General features: G+C 41.4%; 1 protein-coding gene across 1 annotated transcript; it reads left to right on the forward strand.

The window, feature by feature from the left end:
* The first annotated feature begins 1,071 nt into the window (after positions 1–1,071).
* Positions 1,072–4,429, forward strand: LOC135513309 (glutamine synthetase). Its single transcript, XM_064936214.1, has 7 exons — positions 1,072–1,181; positions 1,903–2,087; positions 2,240–2,401; positions 2,489–2,635; positions 2,746–2,873; positions 2,990–3,189; positions 3,388–4,429. Exons 2-7 carry the CDS (start codon positions 1,922–1,924, stop codon positions 3,698–3,700), a joined length of 1,116 nt encoding a protein of 371 aa, XP_064792286.1. The 5' UTR covers positions 1,072–1,181; positions 1,903–1,921; the 3' UTR covers positions 3,701–4,429.
* The last annotated feature ends 14,106 nt before the right edge of the window (positions 4,430–18,535 follow it).

Consider the following 18,535-nt stretch of genomic DNA (forward strand, 5'->3'; position numbering starts at 1 on the left):
ATGTTATTTTTTTTACAGCAAAGTCTTTTCACAAGTTTTGCATTCTTGAAGTGATGTCATAAACAGCAAATGTTCCAAATGTATCATTGTTGGGTGAAATTGGAATGTCTTGACACCATCTCTCACTTTGTAGCCTCCTTCTCTCCCCTCATTGAAAACCAATACCCCAAGGCCAAAGAAAATGTTTCTGCAACTCTACAGTGACCATGATATAGCCTACTTCAGAATAATACAGGAATGAAGGTCCTGTAGTAGTAGTTAATTCATCTTTTTTATTAACCTTTATTTTACTAGGCAAGTCAGTTAAGAACAAATTAGGAACAGTGGTTTAACTGCCTGTTCAGGCACAGAATGACAGATTTGTACATTGTCAGCTCAGGGATTTGAACTTGCAAACTTCCAGTTAGTAGCCCAACACTCTAACCACTAGGCTACCCTGCCGCCTCACTTTGATCAATGTTCCAGAAATTAGAAACATTTACATACAAATGCTAATGTAAATGATTTCTATAGCATACGAAGGCTCTTCATCAAATGTAATATTTTCTAAGCTGAGAAACTAGATAAATGTAATTGGTATTCATTATAGGCCTTGACTATTAGTTTCTCAGTACGTCAATAGCCTATTTGTACCACAGGGTGGCGTTGGGAATATAGCTCCTGTCAACTCGCTCATCATTTCTGTTGATATAATGATGTGAGGCTTTTTGAGGGAGTTTTATTTTCCCTGAGATGGAATTTAGGTCTATCTCCCATCAAATCTCGATTGGCTTTAAATATGTATATATTTCTAGCCATTGTAGTACTTTATGTAACCTGTACTAAATAGCCTAAATAGGTACTAAATAGCCTACACTGGTTATTGTATAAACTGTACCGTACTGGATACATTGTATCAGTCACACAAAATGACAAGCAATTCTTTTTAACTATACTAGAGGGCGTTGCGACTCGAACCCTGTCCAATGATCGAGCCGCGTGTGCTGTCACTCACTTTGGAATAAACAAATCGTGTTTTTCTCTGACCAATCAAAGACCCCGAGCTCCAACTCTCTTGTTATAAATTGAACTGAAACAAGAATTCGAAGCTAGAATGAGAGAACAACTATCGGGATATTTTTTGACATTATATTGGACTTGCCAGTCCTTTAAATTTTATTTAGAATTTCTCGTATTTCCAGGTAATTTCTATTTATTCCTTATGATATAGTATAACCTACCTGTTTTTACTTGAGCTATTCTATTGTAGCCGAGTTATTTCCCCGTTCCAGAGAAGTACAGGACCCCTTGTTTGGTCACTTTTTCCTGATATGGAAATGCTTTTTTTTTGTCAGATTAAGTGAAGTTTGGTGTCTTTCCTAATGTATTGCTATCCTCTCTATGATGTTGTGTTCGGTTCATTGTTCTGTAAATTATGAAGGAAATGTGCGATGTAATATTAGAATTGCAATAATGTGTAGCCATGACTACAGTGGGTGGTGTTTCAGCAATCCCCAGAAGACCCAAGAGGTAGTCAGTTTCATTGGGTCATAAAGGAGGTTGATAAAATATTCTTGTTGGGAAATGTGTTAATTAGTGCAACATGGATAATGGTGGTTCACAGCCTACCAATCTATGAATGGTAATATGTGATCAATATGGCAGAAATGGACTTATCTTTGTCAGACTTGCTCTACTTGAAGTGGTGCCAACATCTGTTTTAGCTCTGACATGTATTTGCACTAAAGAAAATGGCTATCTTCGCGTGCGTACTTTGATTCGTTTTGGAACAATACACAACCCTGTCTCCGAACGCGCTGTTATGCAACATCATGTTTATTCAAACAAATCGATGCTGGTCAAGTAGGCGGCTGCTTTGATGTAGTCTCATCGTGCCTGTTGTCTTTTCGTCGTCATTCTTAGGTGTTTTATAACAAACAAGATGGCTATGTCCGCCAGCGCCGAACTAAGTAAGGCTGTTAAACAGCAGTACATGGAACTCCCTCAGGGAGACAAAGTCCAAGTCATGTATGTCTGGATCGATGGAACCGGAGAGGGACTCCGCTGCAAAACCAGAACGCTGGATTCGGAGCCCAAGAGCATCGAAGGTATGTAATAATTAGAACAGAAGGGCTTACTTTTTTCTTTGTTGGTTGGCATTTTGAGTTCTGGGGGTTGTAGGCATAATTTATTTTGTAGCCTGCCTAGTTGTTTTGACTGTCATGCGTTAATTTTAACTAAACTTGCTTTGATTCTATAGAACTGCCGGAATGGAACTTTGATGGCTCCAGCACCTACCAGTCTGAGGGCTCAAACAGTGATATGTATTTGATTCCTTCTGCAATGTTCAGAGATCCCTTCCGCAAAGACCCCAACAAATTGGTATTGTGTGAAGTGTTGAAGTACAACCATAAGCCTGCAGGTAACCTAGAATTATTGGTGTGCCTCGGTCTTGTTAAGGATTTTTTTTTTTTTGCTTTTGTCTAATATGGGTACATTTAATTAACAGAAACCAACCTTCGTTTGACTTGTAAGAAAGTCATGGACCTGGTTGAGAACCAGGTCCCTTGGTTTGGCATGGAGCAAGAGTACACAATCCTAGGCACTGATGGACACCCGTTTGGCTGGCCCAACAACGGCTTCCCTGGCCCACAAGGTGAAAACCCATCCTAGTGATCTTTGACTGACCTTATACAACTTGCTCTCCCAGCAGATGCATTAGTTTGTCAAATATCTGAATTGTTATCTAACCATGTTTCTCTATAGGTCCCTATTATTGTGGAGTGGGATCTGACAAGGCCTATGGTAGAGATATTGTGGAAGCCCACTATAGAGCCTGTCTGTATGCTGGGGTCATGATCTGTGGCACCAATGCGGAAGTAATGCCTGCACAGGTAGGCTCAAATACTGTTTTAAAATTTGGCGTTTCTGTGATTGCATAGGATCCGCCAATAGAAACGACTGACTCAAAAGACTGATGCACTCAAACACTTGTTTTGTCCATTTTTAGTGGGAGTTCCAGGTTGGTCCTTGTGAAGGCATCAATATGGGTGATCACCTCTGGGTGGCTCGCTTCATCCTCCACCGGGTGTGTGAGGACTTTGGCGTGGTGGCCTCATTTGACCCCAAGCCTATCCCTGGGAACTGGAACGGTGCTGGCTGCCACACCAACTTCAGCACCAAAGAGATGCGGGAAGAAGGCGGGTTAAAGTGAGTACTGGCTCATATCAAGATGCATTCATGCAAGGTTTAATGAGAAATTGGCATGCATCGTTTGTTCACTAGCACCCAATCTGTATGTCTTTTGGATGTTGAATTCAGCCAGACTTGAAAGTTCTCTAGGTAATGCAAATGGTGCTGACCCACCTGTCTACTTTTCTGTGTTTTAATTTAATCTTTCCTGTTCAGGGCCATTGAGGAGTCCATTGAGAGGCTGGGAAAGAGGCATAGCTACCACATCCGTGCCTACGACCCTAAAGGGGGGCTTGACAACGCCCGTCGCCTCACTGGCCACCATGAAACCTCCAACATCCACGAGTTCTCTGCTGGCGTAGCCAACCGTGGCGCCAGTATCCGCATCCCTCGCACCGTGGGCCAGGAGAAGAAGGGCTACTTTGAGGACCGCCGCCCGTCGGCCAACTGTGACCCGTATGCCGTGACGGAGGCTCTGATCCGCACCTGTTTGCTCAGCGAGGAGGGAGATGAACCTGTGGACTATTAGACCCAACGAGATCCATTGCTCTCTGGACTTAGTCCCCTTCCCCTCACCCTCATTTTTTTTTTTAATGGCTGAAAAGTCAAACTAGTACTGTATTTGTCATTTTGATTTTCCACTGAAATGATTTTAACCTTGTATTTTTATGTAGCTTAAAGTTGGCTGGTCAACTTAACATGGAATTAAATCTGGTGTTAACATATGGGAGAGGGGGGGGGAAATGTCTGACAGGGTATTGTCTTTCCCCTCGTGTTGGTTTTCTAGTGGGGAGTATTTGTAACGTAACTGTTTAAGTCCTCATTTGGTCTCTTTCCCTGCAGTCTGTTGAACTGAAATGCTCTAAAGCACATATTGACACTGAAGACTAGGGCTGGGTGGCATGTGTCATTTTCTTAATAAAACCTATGGCTAGTTTGTGTACGTTGTATGTTGACCTGCCTTTAAACTATGTACTGTTTCAATGTTAACTAACTAGGAAGTGTATTTAAATGGCAATGTTTCTGTCTCCAGATTTGACACATTCCTGGATCATGTTGTCTGGTACATTCTTTAGATGTCTGGCTCCAAACAGTCTTTTACATTCGGATCCGTCTTGCCAATTGTAGCGTTCCTGTAAGACTCATGAAGGAGTTTTATCCTTTGTCCTGATATACTGTTATGGCACCTGATTTGGTAAAAGCTGCATTTGCTGAACCTGGTTTTTGTTTTTACATTTAAACTTTTATTTTACCACAAGCTTGACTGTTTTTGATTCTTGTCTCAAAACCAGTTTACTGAAATGCCAGAATTCGGCATGTAGGACTAATGCGACGACGGTATAGGAGAAGCAGGGCATTTCGGATGTGAAATCCTAAGGTCATCCAAGTTCCTCTGACATTCCTCTCATTGCATGAAATGCCCACTGAGTGCAAAACTAGAAGTCCCCTACACTGGCTGACAGAGGAAAGGGTCTCTGGTGGACACTATTGCAGTTAACACATTGAGAAATACTGTAGGGTATTATCTGGCATTGATGCCCAGGAACATGATCACAGTAATTGAATCCAGAATAATAGTCTTAAAATATTTCTCACGAGCAAATGCACAAGGGAGACTTCGATTTTCAACCAAGATGAATCTGGGATCATAAGCTTAAATCTGGACTGTACCTGCTCTAGACCGTAAGTGTTAGCATGGTGTGAATAGTGTTGCGTATTGGGCTACAGCTGGCCATGTTGCTGTTTCATGCAATGGGTGTCAGAATTTCCCAGCTACTTTGAGATTTCAAACTGAAAGGACTGAGTTGTAAAACAAAAATAATCTTCCTGTGCCAGTGCGGCTATCACACCTGAGAACAAGACTAGGAAACTTCCAGTATAACCAGTCATACACGTGCACCTACTCTCACGCCCAAATGTGAGCGTTGCGTGACAAGTTAATAACCCAGTGGCAGGCAGCTGCCTATTTACTGTATGTTGACGCTGATTTCTTTGGCATCCCAGAAGAACATAGTTTCACAGACCATAGCTTATCATTTGAGTGACGCGTTTACTTTGTTAGGGCTGGAATAGATTGTATGTGGTGTCCTTGCGAGACTGGTTTTCTGAGGGGTGATGGTATTCCTTGCATGTCTTAGGTCATGTGTGGAGAATAGGGCTAGACATATTGTATCAAGGAAGGGCTCCTCAGATAAAGCAGCCTCGTCCTCTGGCATGGTAGCAGACCTGGAGGTTGAACTTCCCTTTGAACATTGTATGACTTGATGCTAAATTTAGCCTCGGAAGCCCAGGCTGTGAGGCTGTTCAACTCTACCCTAGTGTCACAGTTTGGTCGTTCCACAAAAAGTGTCGTGTCCCTTTGCTATTTTAAGTTGAAAAAGTGCACAAATGTTGAATTTTAAAAGCCTTTTATATTAAATGAAGTGTCTTTTAACATAGACCACATGGAACATTCAAAAAATCAGATTTTAACACAAAGACAAAATTCAGAATTTGACATGTCCCGCTAAGCATCCTTAGACTTTTAGCCCCTTAACGCCAACGTTTCTCAAAGTTTTTACCATCATTGTAAAGCATGGTGAAACTATTCATTTTTACACATCTTTCAAAAGAAACATTGAACATCAAATCAAATACAATTTTATTGGTCACGTGCCGAATATAATAGATGTAGACTTTACAGTGAAACGCTTATGCCCAATCCCAGCAGTGCAGAGTTAAAAAGTAAGACAAATATTTGCTTTAAAAAAAGTAAAATATTAACGCAAAAACAATGAGGCTATATACAAGCAGTATCAGTACCGAGTCAATGTGCAGGGGTACGAGGTAGTTGAGGTAATACAGTATGTACATGTGGGTAGGGTAAAAGAGACTAGGTAATCAGGACATATAATAAACAGTAGCAGCAGCATATGTAGAGAGTGTGTGTGTGAGTGAGTGAGTGAGTGAGTGAGTGAGTGAGTGAGTGAGTGTGAGTGTGTGTGTGTGTGTGTGTGTGTGTGAGTTTTAGTGTAGTATGTGTGAGTGTGTGGGTCGAGTCTAGTGAGTGTGCATAGAGTCAGTGCAAGGGAGTCGGTGCTAAACAATTAAGATAAAGAAATACATAATGAAGGGGGTCAATGTACATTTTCAGGGTAGCCATTTGATTAACTTTTCAGCAGTCTTATGGTTTGGGGGGTAGAAGCTGTTCATGTGCCTTTTGGTCCCAGACTTGGCGCTCCAGAACTGCTTTCCGTGCAGTAGCAGAGAGAACAGTCTATGACTTCGCTGGAGTTTTGACAACTTTTTACGGCCTTCTGACACCGCTTGGTATAGAGGTCCTGGATGGCAGGGAGTTTGGCTACAGTGATGTACTGGGCCGTATACCCTCTGTAGCTCCTTGGTTGGATACAGAGAACTTTTTAGAGGATCTGAGGTCCATTCCAAATTTCTTTAGCTTCCTGAGGGGGAAGAGGCATTGTTGTGCCCTCTTCACGACTGTGTTGGTGTTTTTGGACCATGATAGGCCCTTAGTGATGTGGACACAGAGGCACTTGAAGCTCTTGACCCGCTCTACCACAGCCCGTTGATGTGAATGGGGGAGTATTCAGCCCTCCGCTCCTGTAGTCCACGATAAGCTCCTTTGTCTTACCCGTGTTGAGAGATGTTGTTGTTCTGGCACCACACTGCCAGGTCTCTTGTCTTCCTCCCTATAGGCTGCTTCATTGTCGTCTGTGATCAAGCCTACCACGTCGTGTCGTTGGCAAATGTAATGATGGTGTTGTAGATGTGTGTGGCCACAGTGGGAGGTGAACAGGGAGTACAGGAGGGGACTGAGCATGCACACCTAAGGGACACTGGTGTTGAGGGTCAGCAAGGCGAATGTGTTGTTGCCTAACCTCACCACTTCAGGGTGGCCCGTCAAGAAGTCAAGGATCTAGTTGCAAATTGAGGTGTTCAGTCCCAGGGTCCTTAGCTTACTGATGAGCTTGGGAGGGCATAATGTTGTTAAATGCTGAGCTGTAGTCAATGAACAGCATTCTCACATAGGGGGATTTCTTATAAGCATCTGGATTAGTGTCCTGCTCCTTGAAAGCGGAAGCTCTAACCTTTAGCTCAGTGCGGATGTTGCCTGTAATCCATGACTTCTTGTTTGGATATGTACTTATAGTCACTTTGGGGACAACGTCGTATTAACGCAGATGTGAATGATGTGGTAAACTCCTCAATACCATCGGATGAATCCGGAAATATATTCCAGTCTGTGCGAGCAAAATAGTCCTGTAGCTTAGCATCAGCTTCATCGGACCACTTCTGTATTGAGCATCCGTATCTAATAGTCAAATCTTAGTGTAAAGCAGTTGAACTGGTTCTACACTTTCTGTCCATTTTCTGGTGTTTTGTAGTGGAAAACTGAGCGGATCGAGCGTAACACATCAACCCTGTTTTTTGTTTTTGTGAGGCTTGCATTCAATTGCCCCTCCCTGTTGCACACAACAAGCTTCCATTTCCCCTGTCACAAGGATTTTTGGCTGATTTAAGATGAAGTTGCCAACCCTGTAACAGTCAACCCTGGCACATGACAAACGTACAATATCCTAGTGGTTAGAGCGTTGGGCCAGTACCCGAAAGGTTGCTGGATCGAATCCCTGAGCTGACAAGATAAAAATCTGCCGTTCTGCTCCTGAGCAAGGCAGTTAACCCACTGTTTCCCAGGCGCCGAAGTCGTGGATGTCGATTAAGGCAGCCCCCCGCATCTCTCGGATTCAGATGGGTTGAGTTAAATGCGGAAGACACATTTCAGTTGTACTACTGACTAGGTATCCCCCTTTCCCTTTATATACGTATCCTATATATATTTTTTTTATTTAGCCTCTTGAGATTGGAAAACTAGTTTTTTAATTAAGTTGAACATGTGCTCTTTATGATAGAATGTTAAAATGAGGTGAAATCCAATGTATTTTTTACGAAGTTACCCAGTTACTGATCAAATCAAATTTATTTATTTAGCCCTTCTTACATCAGCTGATATCTCAAAGTGCTGTACAGAAACCCAGCCTAAAACCCCAAACATCAAGCAATGCAGGTGTAGAAGCACGGTGGCGAGGAAAAACTCCCTAGAAAGGCCAAAACTTAGGAAGAAACCTAGAGAGGAACCAGGCTATGAGGGGTGGCCAGTCCTCTTCTGGCTGTGCCAGGTGGAGATTATAACAGAACATGGCCAAGATGTTCAAATGTTCATAAATGACCAGCATGATCAAATAATAATAATCACAGTAGTTGTCAAGGGTGCAACAGGGGTAAGTGTCAGTTGGCTTTTCATAGCCGATCATTGAGAGTATCTCGACTGCTCCTGCTGTCTCTAGAGAGTTGAAAACAGCAGGTCTGGGACAGGTAGCACGTCCGGTGAACAGGTCAGGGTTCCATAGCCGCAGGCAGAACAGTTGAAACTGGAGCAGCAGCATGGCCAGGTGGACTGGGGACAGAAAGGAATCATCATGCCAGGTAGTCCTGAGGCATGGGCCTAGGGCTCAGGTCCTCCGAGAGAGAAAGAAAGAAAGAGAGAATTAGAGAGAGCATACTTAAATTCACATAGGACACCGGATAAGACAGGAGAAATACTCCAGATATAACAGACTGACCCTAGCCCCCCGACACATAAACTACTACAGCATAAATACTGGAGACTTATACAGGAGGGGTTAGGAGACACTGTGCCCCGTGCGAGGGGATTTATACTACTATCTGTACTTACTGGTGGCACAGACACTGTTTCATCCTTTCCTTCACTGAAATTACCCTTGCCTAACGATTGCGTCTGAAGCTGGGCTTGCAGCACAGCTATACTCGCCATATGGCGATCGTTCTCCTGTATATTATGAGTACAACGACTGCAATTAGAAGGCATCATGTTAATGTTACTACTTAGCTTCGGCTGGTGGAGGGCCTGACGAAACACGTCCAGATAAAGTGTCCGGAGTGAAAAAGTTGAATGAAAAAAAAAAGTTGAGTGAGGGAAAAACTAAAAATATAAACGGTAATTAAAAGTAAAAAAACGTAAAGTTGTCAGGTAGCAAAGTAAGGTTAGCAATGAAACGCACAGCAGCAAGTCTGCAAGTTGGGAAATGGAAATCTGATCCACATTTGATTTGATAATGAATTTGTACAACTGACTAGGTATCCCCCTTTCCCTATGTATATGTTTTTTAAATTTAGCCTCTTGAGATTGGAAAACTAGATTTTTTTATGAAGTTGAACATGTGCTCTTTATGATAGAATGTTAAAATGAGGTAAAATCCAACGTTTTTTTAAACGAAGTTACCCAGTTACTGACCCACATTTGATTTGATAATGAATAGGAGGGTGCTCATATTTGTCCTACTCCACATGTGTATTGGAAATGTGTTTTTTTGCATGGCCCAACTTCTCCTGAGAAACAGAAACAGATAAACAGATTTTTTTTCTCTCACCTTTTCAGCATGGGGATTCAAATTAGCAATCCCAAAGCTCTAACCACTAGGTCACCTGACTTCTCCACTGATAACATCTTAATAACATGCCATCCTCTTCAATGTTTGTATATCTATTTAAGCTCCTTCTAGGACTTGGGGAAATACCGAATTATCCTACTGATCTCTTTGCTGAGCTTGCAGCGGCAGCCTGTGTTTCCGCTGATTCATCACTGTCCCCTCCCTTGGCTAGACAGGACCAGAGTATTTTAGCTAAGGAAGATGTCAGTCAGTCACGTGGTAGAAAAATGTGTTTACTCTGTAAGGGAACAAGGGGGGATGTTTTCCCCTGGACGTGCAGGAACATCGACACTTCGTAGGACATAAATATTGACTTAGCCTGTCCTCCTCCCTCTGCTGCCTGCGGGGAAGGGGGTGCTGGCAAGAGTTGTTGTCGGACCTTTTACCTACATCCTATCTGGCCCTACAACAGAAAAGTTACAAAGTGTACTGATTGGCTCAGTGAGAAGCAAGTCAGCCAATCATAAAGTACAAAGCAGGTCACTTCGGAGAAAAGTTGGCTGGCAAATTCCCTAGTCATGTACTTTACCTTTGTCATGTTGTTCTTGGCATTTCCCCCCCCAAATCAAAAAATAAGTCCCTGCACCAAAGCAGGGGCATATTAATTACCCTTATTCTGTTGCAAAACATTTCCTTAAACGGAACAAACGTTACAAAATGGGGAGGGACCTACCTGATTTTGTTTTGTGACTGTTTAGACTAATGATTACACCCCATATCTTGTGCTTGTATGTTTTATATCAAAGTGTTTTTGCTGCCTTTACCAGACTGTCAAATCAGTACCACAAACATTAGAAATGCAATGTTTTGAAGTTTTCCTACACTTTATTAATCTTCAGGTGTCATCAAAAATGCATTCTCGGACATCTTTGTTGGAACAGGCCCCACCCCATTCTGGAGAGAAAATTAATCAAAACAAAAATATCTGTATACCTTGGAATTGACGGAAGTTTTCTGAGGTTTTACAAGAGCATAACAGAATGGCTCTGTACCAGGCTGTGTCAGAGGAAGGCACTAAAAACGGCCAAAAACTCCAGCCACCGAAGTCATAGGCTGTTGGCAAGCGGTACCAGAGCGCCAAGTCAGTGACCAAAAGGCACCTGAACACCTTCTACCCCTAAGCCATAAGACTGCTGAACAGTTAATCAAATTCCTAGCCAGAAAATGTACATTGACCCCCTTCATTATGTATTCATCTTAATTGTTTTGCACTGGACTCTCTTGCACTGACCATGCACACACACACACACACACACACACACACACACACACACACACACACACACACACACACACACACACACACACACACACACACACACACACACACACACACACACACACACACACACACAGCTGCTACTCTGTTTATTATTTCCTGATCAGTGGTGTAAAGTTCTTTGAAGTATTACTTAAGTACTTTGAAGTACTACTTAAGTAGTTTTTTGGGGTATCTGTACTGTACTATATTTTTTTACTACTTTTGCTTTTACTTCACTACATTCTTTAAGAAAATATTATACTTTTTACTCTGTACATTGACCTTGACACCCAAAAGTACTTGTTACATTTTGAATGCTTAGCAGGACAGGAAAATGGTTCAATCTACGCCCTTATCAACAGAACATCCCTGGTCATCACTACTGACTCTGATCTGGTGGACTCACTAAACACACAGGCTTCATTTGTAAATGATCTCTGAGTGTTGGAGTGTGCCCCTGGCTATCCATAAATTAAAAAAGAAAAGAAAATGGTGCCTGGTTTGCTTAATATAAGGAATTTGATATTATTTATACTTTTACTTTCACTTTTGATACTTAAGTATATTTTAGCAATTACATTTACTTTTGATACATACTTAAGTATATATTTAAACCAAATACATTTAGACTTTTACTTAAGTATAATTTTACTGGGTGAATTTCAGTTTTACTTGAGTCATTTTCTATTAAGGTATCTTTATTTTTACTAAACTTTTTCCACCACTGATTCTGATTGTCTAGTCACTTTTACCCCTACCCACATGTGCATACTGTATTACCTCAATTACTTCAACTACCTTGTATCCCTGAACATTGACTCGGTACTGATACTCGTATAAAGCCTCATTATTGTTTTTGTTGTGCTACTATTTCCTTTTTTAATTCAGCAAATATTTGTCTTACTTTTTAACTCTGCATTGTTGAGAAAGGGCTCGTAAGTAAATATTTCACTGTAAAGTCTACACCTGTTGTATTTGGCGGATGTGACCAATAAAATCTTTCGATTTGATTGTGATTTGAGTATGTCCTGTTCACTTCCCATGTTTTACAATCCAATTCAGAATATACAGTTACCTCAGAATCAATGGACTAAGAAGGAATAAGATAAAATGCCATATAAGTACATTGCAGGCATCAAGCATTGCATTTGCAGTTAACCAGCTATCCGCCACCCCACTATTAAGCCCCACTATTAAGTCTGATTAAGTCTGATCCCCTTACCTTAAGTACAATTAAAATGGTGGAGTAATTGATACATTTGCATCAACAATCCTTGCCTTAGAATAACTCCTATTCAACATGTTAAGATGCAATTGCTTTGTGGAAGGAACAATGTCTGTATTGCTTGTAACATATCCTTCCATCTAACCCATGCATGTCTAGCGGTTTTCTAGTTTGTGCTGGTTATGCTATTTTACCTAACAGAAAGAGAGTGTGTAGGCAGGGGAGGGGATGGGGGATATCTGCATTTCTGTTTACAGTGTCACTAAGTAAGCCCCTTGGTTAGGCAGCAGCTATACCACCACCATTCAAATGTCCAAATGTCCCTCCACACACCCTTCTTGAAAGCTAAATCCTTGCATATAAAATCCCAGTAGCCTCCTCCCTGAGAAACTGGAGCTATGCAGAGAGGGAGCTGCTTGGACAAAGGAAGGGGAGGGATGGTGCTGCTTTGTTGCTATGACGACCACCGGAATGTACAGGCTTGGTCGAGATGGTTCTTGTATGGACGGGGAGGCGAGATCAGTGGGGTGGGGTGAGAAAAAAAAACATCCTTGTTATGTAACATGGAGAAAAAGAACAGAATCAGGTCTTCCAAATAGGACCTTGTACAATACCCGCAAGATTAGCCCGCTTCAAAGAGTCATGCAATTATTTGTCAGTGTAGATTTCCACCCCACCTTTCCCTTTATTGGCATAGTGTCAGTATTAAAAACAGCATATTGTTGCATTTAGAGCCATCAGTGCCATCAATCAGCTGTGTTGAAGCTCTGCCAATCGTCTCTCTGCATTGCATTGCATGGTAAAAACACTGGCCATTGTGTAACACACATTATGCCAGTACAATCCAGTGCTTCACCGTTTCCACTCAAATGCATAGTGAGTCAGAAGTCAAGATAATAAACATCTGATGACATACTGCACGTAAGCTGTAAACCAGGTTAGACATAGATGGTGTGATATAGACATTGAAAAAGACATAGAGAAGAGAGAATAGATGGAATTAACATGATTCTGCAGAGAACCATGTGGCAGAAATAGACCAAGTGCAGACTAGGCAAGGAATGTTTCTGTCTTGGCAAGGAATCCATATAATCCTATTAAGAGAAAGCAGCGTACATTTAAGGGGCGTTTGAAGAGAGGGATTTGCCGCATGTATGACTGGGCACATATTTCATACAGATCTGCTATCTTAATTTGATCACTCTCTTGTCGCAGATAATTTTCCTGTGCAGTTTTTAATTTCCACTTTAAAATGTCAGACTTGATTTGCCCTAATGGAAAATGTAGTCAGGGCAGGTGGGGCAGAGCTGGCCTGTTTCCCATGTTATTTTGGCATTAATACGAGTCACATATCAGTTTGCAAACAATTAAAAAAATATACATATATCATTGAGTTAATAAAGCTGCATACGAACATGCTCTTTTTTGTTTTCTTGAGTAATGCAGCTCCAAAATGCAGGTGTTTCAGCCTAGCTCAGTTTTTATTTATTTTTATTTTACCTTTATTTTACTAGGCAAGTCAGTTAAGAACAAATTCTTATTTTCAATGAGTGGGTTAACTTTCTGTGGTTGTGCCATGATTGGCTCAGTGTTCTGTCGCTCATGTTGACACTACGCCACGGCCAAGTAGTAAGGGTAGACAAAGAACATTTAAAAAGTGCTAAACAAATAGTTATCCTGACTATATCAAAATTACGAATTGTCTCTTATCCGCTGGTCGTCCCCTTATGCCATAGTTTGTACATCTCAATTGTCAGTAGAAACTACATTTGTTTAAGCAAGTCAGCCATATCAGCTATGTTTTTTTAAAGGCAGTAAATGAGGCTGAATGAACCGTTTCGCTGCCAGACAAGGCTCTGCTGATAGCCAGGTGTAGCAGTGGTAAGGTGTTGGGACTCTGCTGTTGGGACAGCTTCATGTAGGCCCTAACAGTTTCTGGGCACCGTTTGTCACCATTATAGGGCAATTAATGTATTGTTTAGTGTTGTGTTGTGTTGTGTAGTGGATTTGCTGGCATGCATTCCCCCTCCCCACACCAAAATGTACATGCTAAAATCGCTACTGCTTTTGAGTCCATGCTGTCCTGGTCCGATACACACTCATACACACACATCATGCAGTCATGAACATGCATTCACACGTAGGTACTATATATACAAGCATGCACATGTGTACACATGTTCATGGAATCACATCTACCAACACAATACTGTAGGTGTAAATATACAAGACAGAACACTCATACAGCAGACACACATTCTCACAAAGAGAGACAGAGGCGGCACTCTGCACGCTAGAAGCCGCCTGATTGGTTGAGCATTCTGGTGTGATTGGACTGATGCTAATAGGCCACGCTCACTCACCTGCACCAGGATTGGCCAAACCATTATGTATGACACAGTGACACAATTTTCACTAGGCTTCAGTTTGTAGACTACTGAGAGATACAGTTTCTTTGTCCCTGTTTGGCTCAGAGGGTGCAGTGTGGTTTGCAGTGTGGTTAACAGTGTGGTTAGCAGTGTGGTTAGTGCAACACTTCCATTTATTACGCCTTGAATAGTGACAGTGACTTTCAAAATCATTGGACTTACATACCCTCTTTAGATAAAAGGGTTCGTTGAGGGTTCTTTGGCAGTATTCAAAGTAGGAGAACCCTTTTTGGTCCCAGGTAGCACCGTTTTGGGCTACATGGAACCCAAAAGGGTTCTACCTGGAACCAAAGGGGTTTTACCTAGAACCTAAAAAGGTTATTCAAAGCGTTCTCCTATGGTGACAGCTGAAGAACAGTTTTTGGTTCTAGATAGCAAATTACTTTCTGAGAGTCTAGGACACATACTATCTTCTCTGATTAGAATGGATATCAGTGGGGACGACACAAACATGCTGACTATGCACATCATTAAGCCGCTATCAGAACATACTGTGGGTTAATGACAAATGGAAGCTACACTCTTAGAAAAAAAGGGTTCCAAAAGGATTGTTTGGCTGTCCCCATAAGAGAACCATTTTTGTTCCAAGTAAGAACCCTTTTGGGTTCCATGTAGAACCCTCTGTGGAAAGTCAAAGATCCTGTTGAGGTTCTAAATAGCAACTTTTTTTCTAAGAGTGGAGCCAAACAAACCACCTTGGTCCAAGATAGACAACCACTAAACACTGGCCAAATGTGTAACTGGAAAGTATTGTAAATCAGAGCACGCTAGCTAGCCTCATGCCTGAAGTTCCACAGCATGCCGACTGGGTTCTCTCCTGTCCTGACCTACAGTAATAGCCCAGCAGAAATGTTGAACCCTGTTTCACATGAGACTGTCACCCTCCCTACTGTACAAGTTCCAATTGGAATAAAATCTGTTTTGACCACATTCACTGTGAGGTATTATATTTTATTGTCCCAAATATCCTATAACCTGTTTTAGAGAAATGTAATCATCGAATATTGTAAGAGCTTTCATTGTCTGTTTATATGCCCCCTTTATTTATCCTACGGTTCTGACTTGTTGTACAGGGAGTATACTGTAAGAACGGCCCATGTTCTGAATTCTGTCGCTGTACATTTCAAAAGTGCTGAACAAATAGTTATATTGACTATGTCCGTCGTCGCTTACTCATTAATGACTTAATCGAAATTACGGATTGCCTCTTATCCGCTTGTCGTCCCCTTATGCCATGATTTGTACATCTCAATTGTCAGTAGAAACCACATTTGTTTAAGCAAGTCAGCCATATCAGCTATGTTTTTTTAAAGGCAGTAAATGAGGCTGAATGAACTTTTTCACTGCCAGCTGAATTGTATTGGGACTCTGATGTTGGGACAACATTATGTAGGCCTTAACAGTTTGTGGCCACCGTTTGTCACCGTTATAGGGCAATTAATGTATTGTTTAGTGTTGTGTTGTGTAGTGACTTTGCTGGCATGCATCCCACATTTAATTTTTTTGCATGCTAAAATCGCCATTGACCAGCTGTAAAGTGAAAATTGGCTATATCGTAAAATTTCATGAAAACAAAAATGCCATTAGATTAGGGTTAGCGGTGTGGTTAAGGTTAGGTTTAGTTTAAAATCTGATTTTATGACTTTCTGGTTGTGCCAGCTCGTGACCACACTGCCTTCAGGGCAAGTTCATGAAAATATATTCCAACCTGCAGGGAACTACCCACTGGGCACAGATGTCATTTCAATGTCTAATTTTGATTTACATTTGATTGAGTTGTCAACTAATGTGTATTCAATGTGAAATCAACAAGAATTCCAACCATGTCATTGGATTTAGGTGAAAATGTAGGTGAAAACCTTTCACCTAAAAAAAGACAAAGATGACTGAAATCCCTTTATGTTGATTTATGTTTTTACAAATCTAATCAGTTTTCCATATTGATTTAACGTCAACACGTTGATTTTATTTGTTGAAATGATGTAGAAACAAAGTTGATTCAACCAGTTTGTGACCAATGGGTAACTTCTGTCAAAGAAACTCTAAATCTGAAACCCAACACCTCATACTGTAAACATCGACATAGAAAATCTATCCACCTCTCTCTCCAATGAATGGCTTTGCACCATCTCTGGTCTAGCGCCTATCCTAGTCCATGGAAAATCCCGCTATTATGGGACATACCATTAGAAAGAAAAGGGGGTGCTTTTTTTCATTATGTGACTGAAAAAAAGGACCCCTGTAGTTAAAAACACCAGAAGACTGACTTCAACCGGGAGAGGGGAAGACTTTGTGAATGGAGCCAGCCTAGCGGTAGAATAGTTCATGACTGAGCTATTTCTCACAAGAAAACTCTTTCCATACAGCCAGACTCTGTTAAATAAAAAATGTGCTCTATATCAGTGCACTAATCTCACCAATGCAACTGGGTATTTATGGCTTAGAAGCATAGCTATGTGCCATGTATCGTGAACCAGCTGAACTCTGACGCAGCCTTACAGTTATAGGTCATGCTCAGCAAAATAGTTGTATATAAACTACATTTGCATGCCGTTTATATAGACCTTCAACAGAGTCTTCACAACCTTACTGAAGAAAGTAGTCAAAGTAAATCCATGCTCACATACCAAAAAGACTTGTATGCCGTTTACATGCTTCGTAAACAACAGGTGTGGAGTAGCAGTGAAACGCTTACTTACGTGTGCTTCCCAACAATACAGAGAACAATACAATAGAGAAATAATAGAAAAGTAAACATGTATTAATAAAAGTAATAATACTTGGCTATATACACGGGTTACCAGTACCGAGTCGATATGCAGGGGCACAAGGTCATTGAGATAGATATGTACATATAACTAGGTGTCCAGATGGGAAAGGGCAGTGTGGAGTGCAATAGTGATTGTGTCATCTGTGGATCTGTAGTGGCGGTATATGAATTGGAGTCAGTCCAGGGTGTCTGGGATGATGGTGTTGATGTGAGCCATGACCAGACTTTCAAAGCATTTCATAGCTACAGATGGGACTACTATGAGGCGATAGTTATTTAGACAGATTACCTTGGCATTCTTGGGCACATGGTGTTCTGCTTGAAACATGTAGGTATTACAGACTGGGTCAGGGAGAGATTGAAAATGTCAGTGAATACACATGCCGGCTGGTCAGCGTATGCTCTGAGTACGCGTTCTGGTAATCGGTCTGGCCCTGCGGCCTTGTGAATGTTAAATTGTTTAAAGGTCTTACTCACATCGGCTATGGAGAGGGTGATCACACAGGTCTGTTGTTCTTACAACAAAGCCTGGGCTAAAGGAGAGCATTTGTCATTTCATTATGACTTTGATACAAGTGAGCAAAGCACTTACCTAACAGTGAACACAGCACATACCTCACAGTGAAGACAGTACTATTTGGGATGGCACATGGGCTACAAACAGCTTACTGCACAACATAAACTTAGTTTTACTTTCTCCGCTACAGTATACATTTCTCCCTGGCATATTACATAATTTATGCAGCAGCATATAAGACATTTTTGGACTCACCTTGTGAAGTTGTAGCAGCGGTTCTTTTTGGGCAAATTTTGTCATCAAACTTTGTCATCAAAGTCTGGCATTCTCTGGATTTATGGTGGGAACTCAGGGGAAAAAACAGCTACTCCATTGAATAGTAGGCTAACATTAGTGGTCTCTTTGCAATGTTTGCAGTTAGCCACTGATTCCTTCAACACAACTCATTGTTGAATTTGCAATTTCCAATGGTCGATAACCACCGATACATTTTTATCTATAATCTCTTCATTATTTCTCTTCATATGACAAGGATTAAGAAGTATTTGCCAGTAGATTGTCAACTTGATGACAACTGATGATGACTGCTAGCTAAAACTTTGAATGTATGATGTTGACATGATCAGTCCAATCAAAGCCTCTGTAGATTAAGC

Source organism: Oncorhynchus masou, chromosome 3 (assembly GCF_036934945.1).
Source record: "Oncorhynchus masou masou isolate Uvic2021 chromosome 3, UVic_Omas_1.1, whole genome shotgun sequence".
NCBI lineage: Eukaryota > Metazoa > Chordata > Actinopteri > Salmoniformes > Salmonidae > Oncorhynchus > Oncorhynchus masou.

Coding starts and splice junctions, on each gene's coding strand:
- LOC135513309 (XM_064936214.1), top strand. CDS start 1,922: ATGGCTATGTCCGCCAGCGCCGAACTAAGTAAGGCTGTTAAACAGCAG. Junction 2,402..2,488: donor GTACAACCATAAGCCTGCAG/GTAACCTAGAAT, acceptor TTTAATTAACAG/AAACCAACCTTCGTTTGACT. Junction 3,190..3,387: donor CGGGAAGAAGGCGGGTTAAA/GTGAGTACTGGC, acceptor TTTCCTGTTCAG/GGCCATTGAGGAGTCCATTG.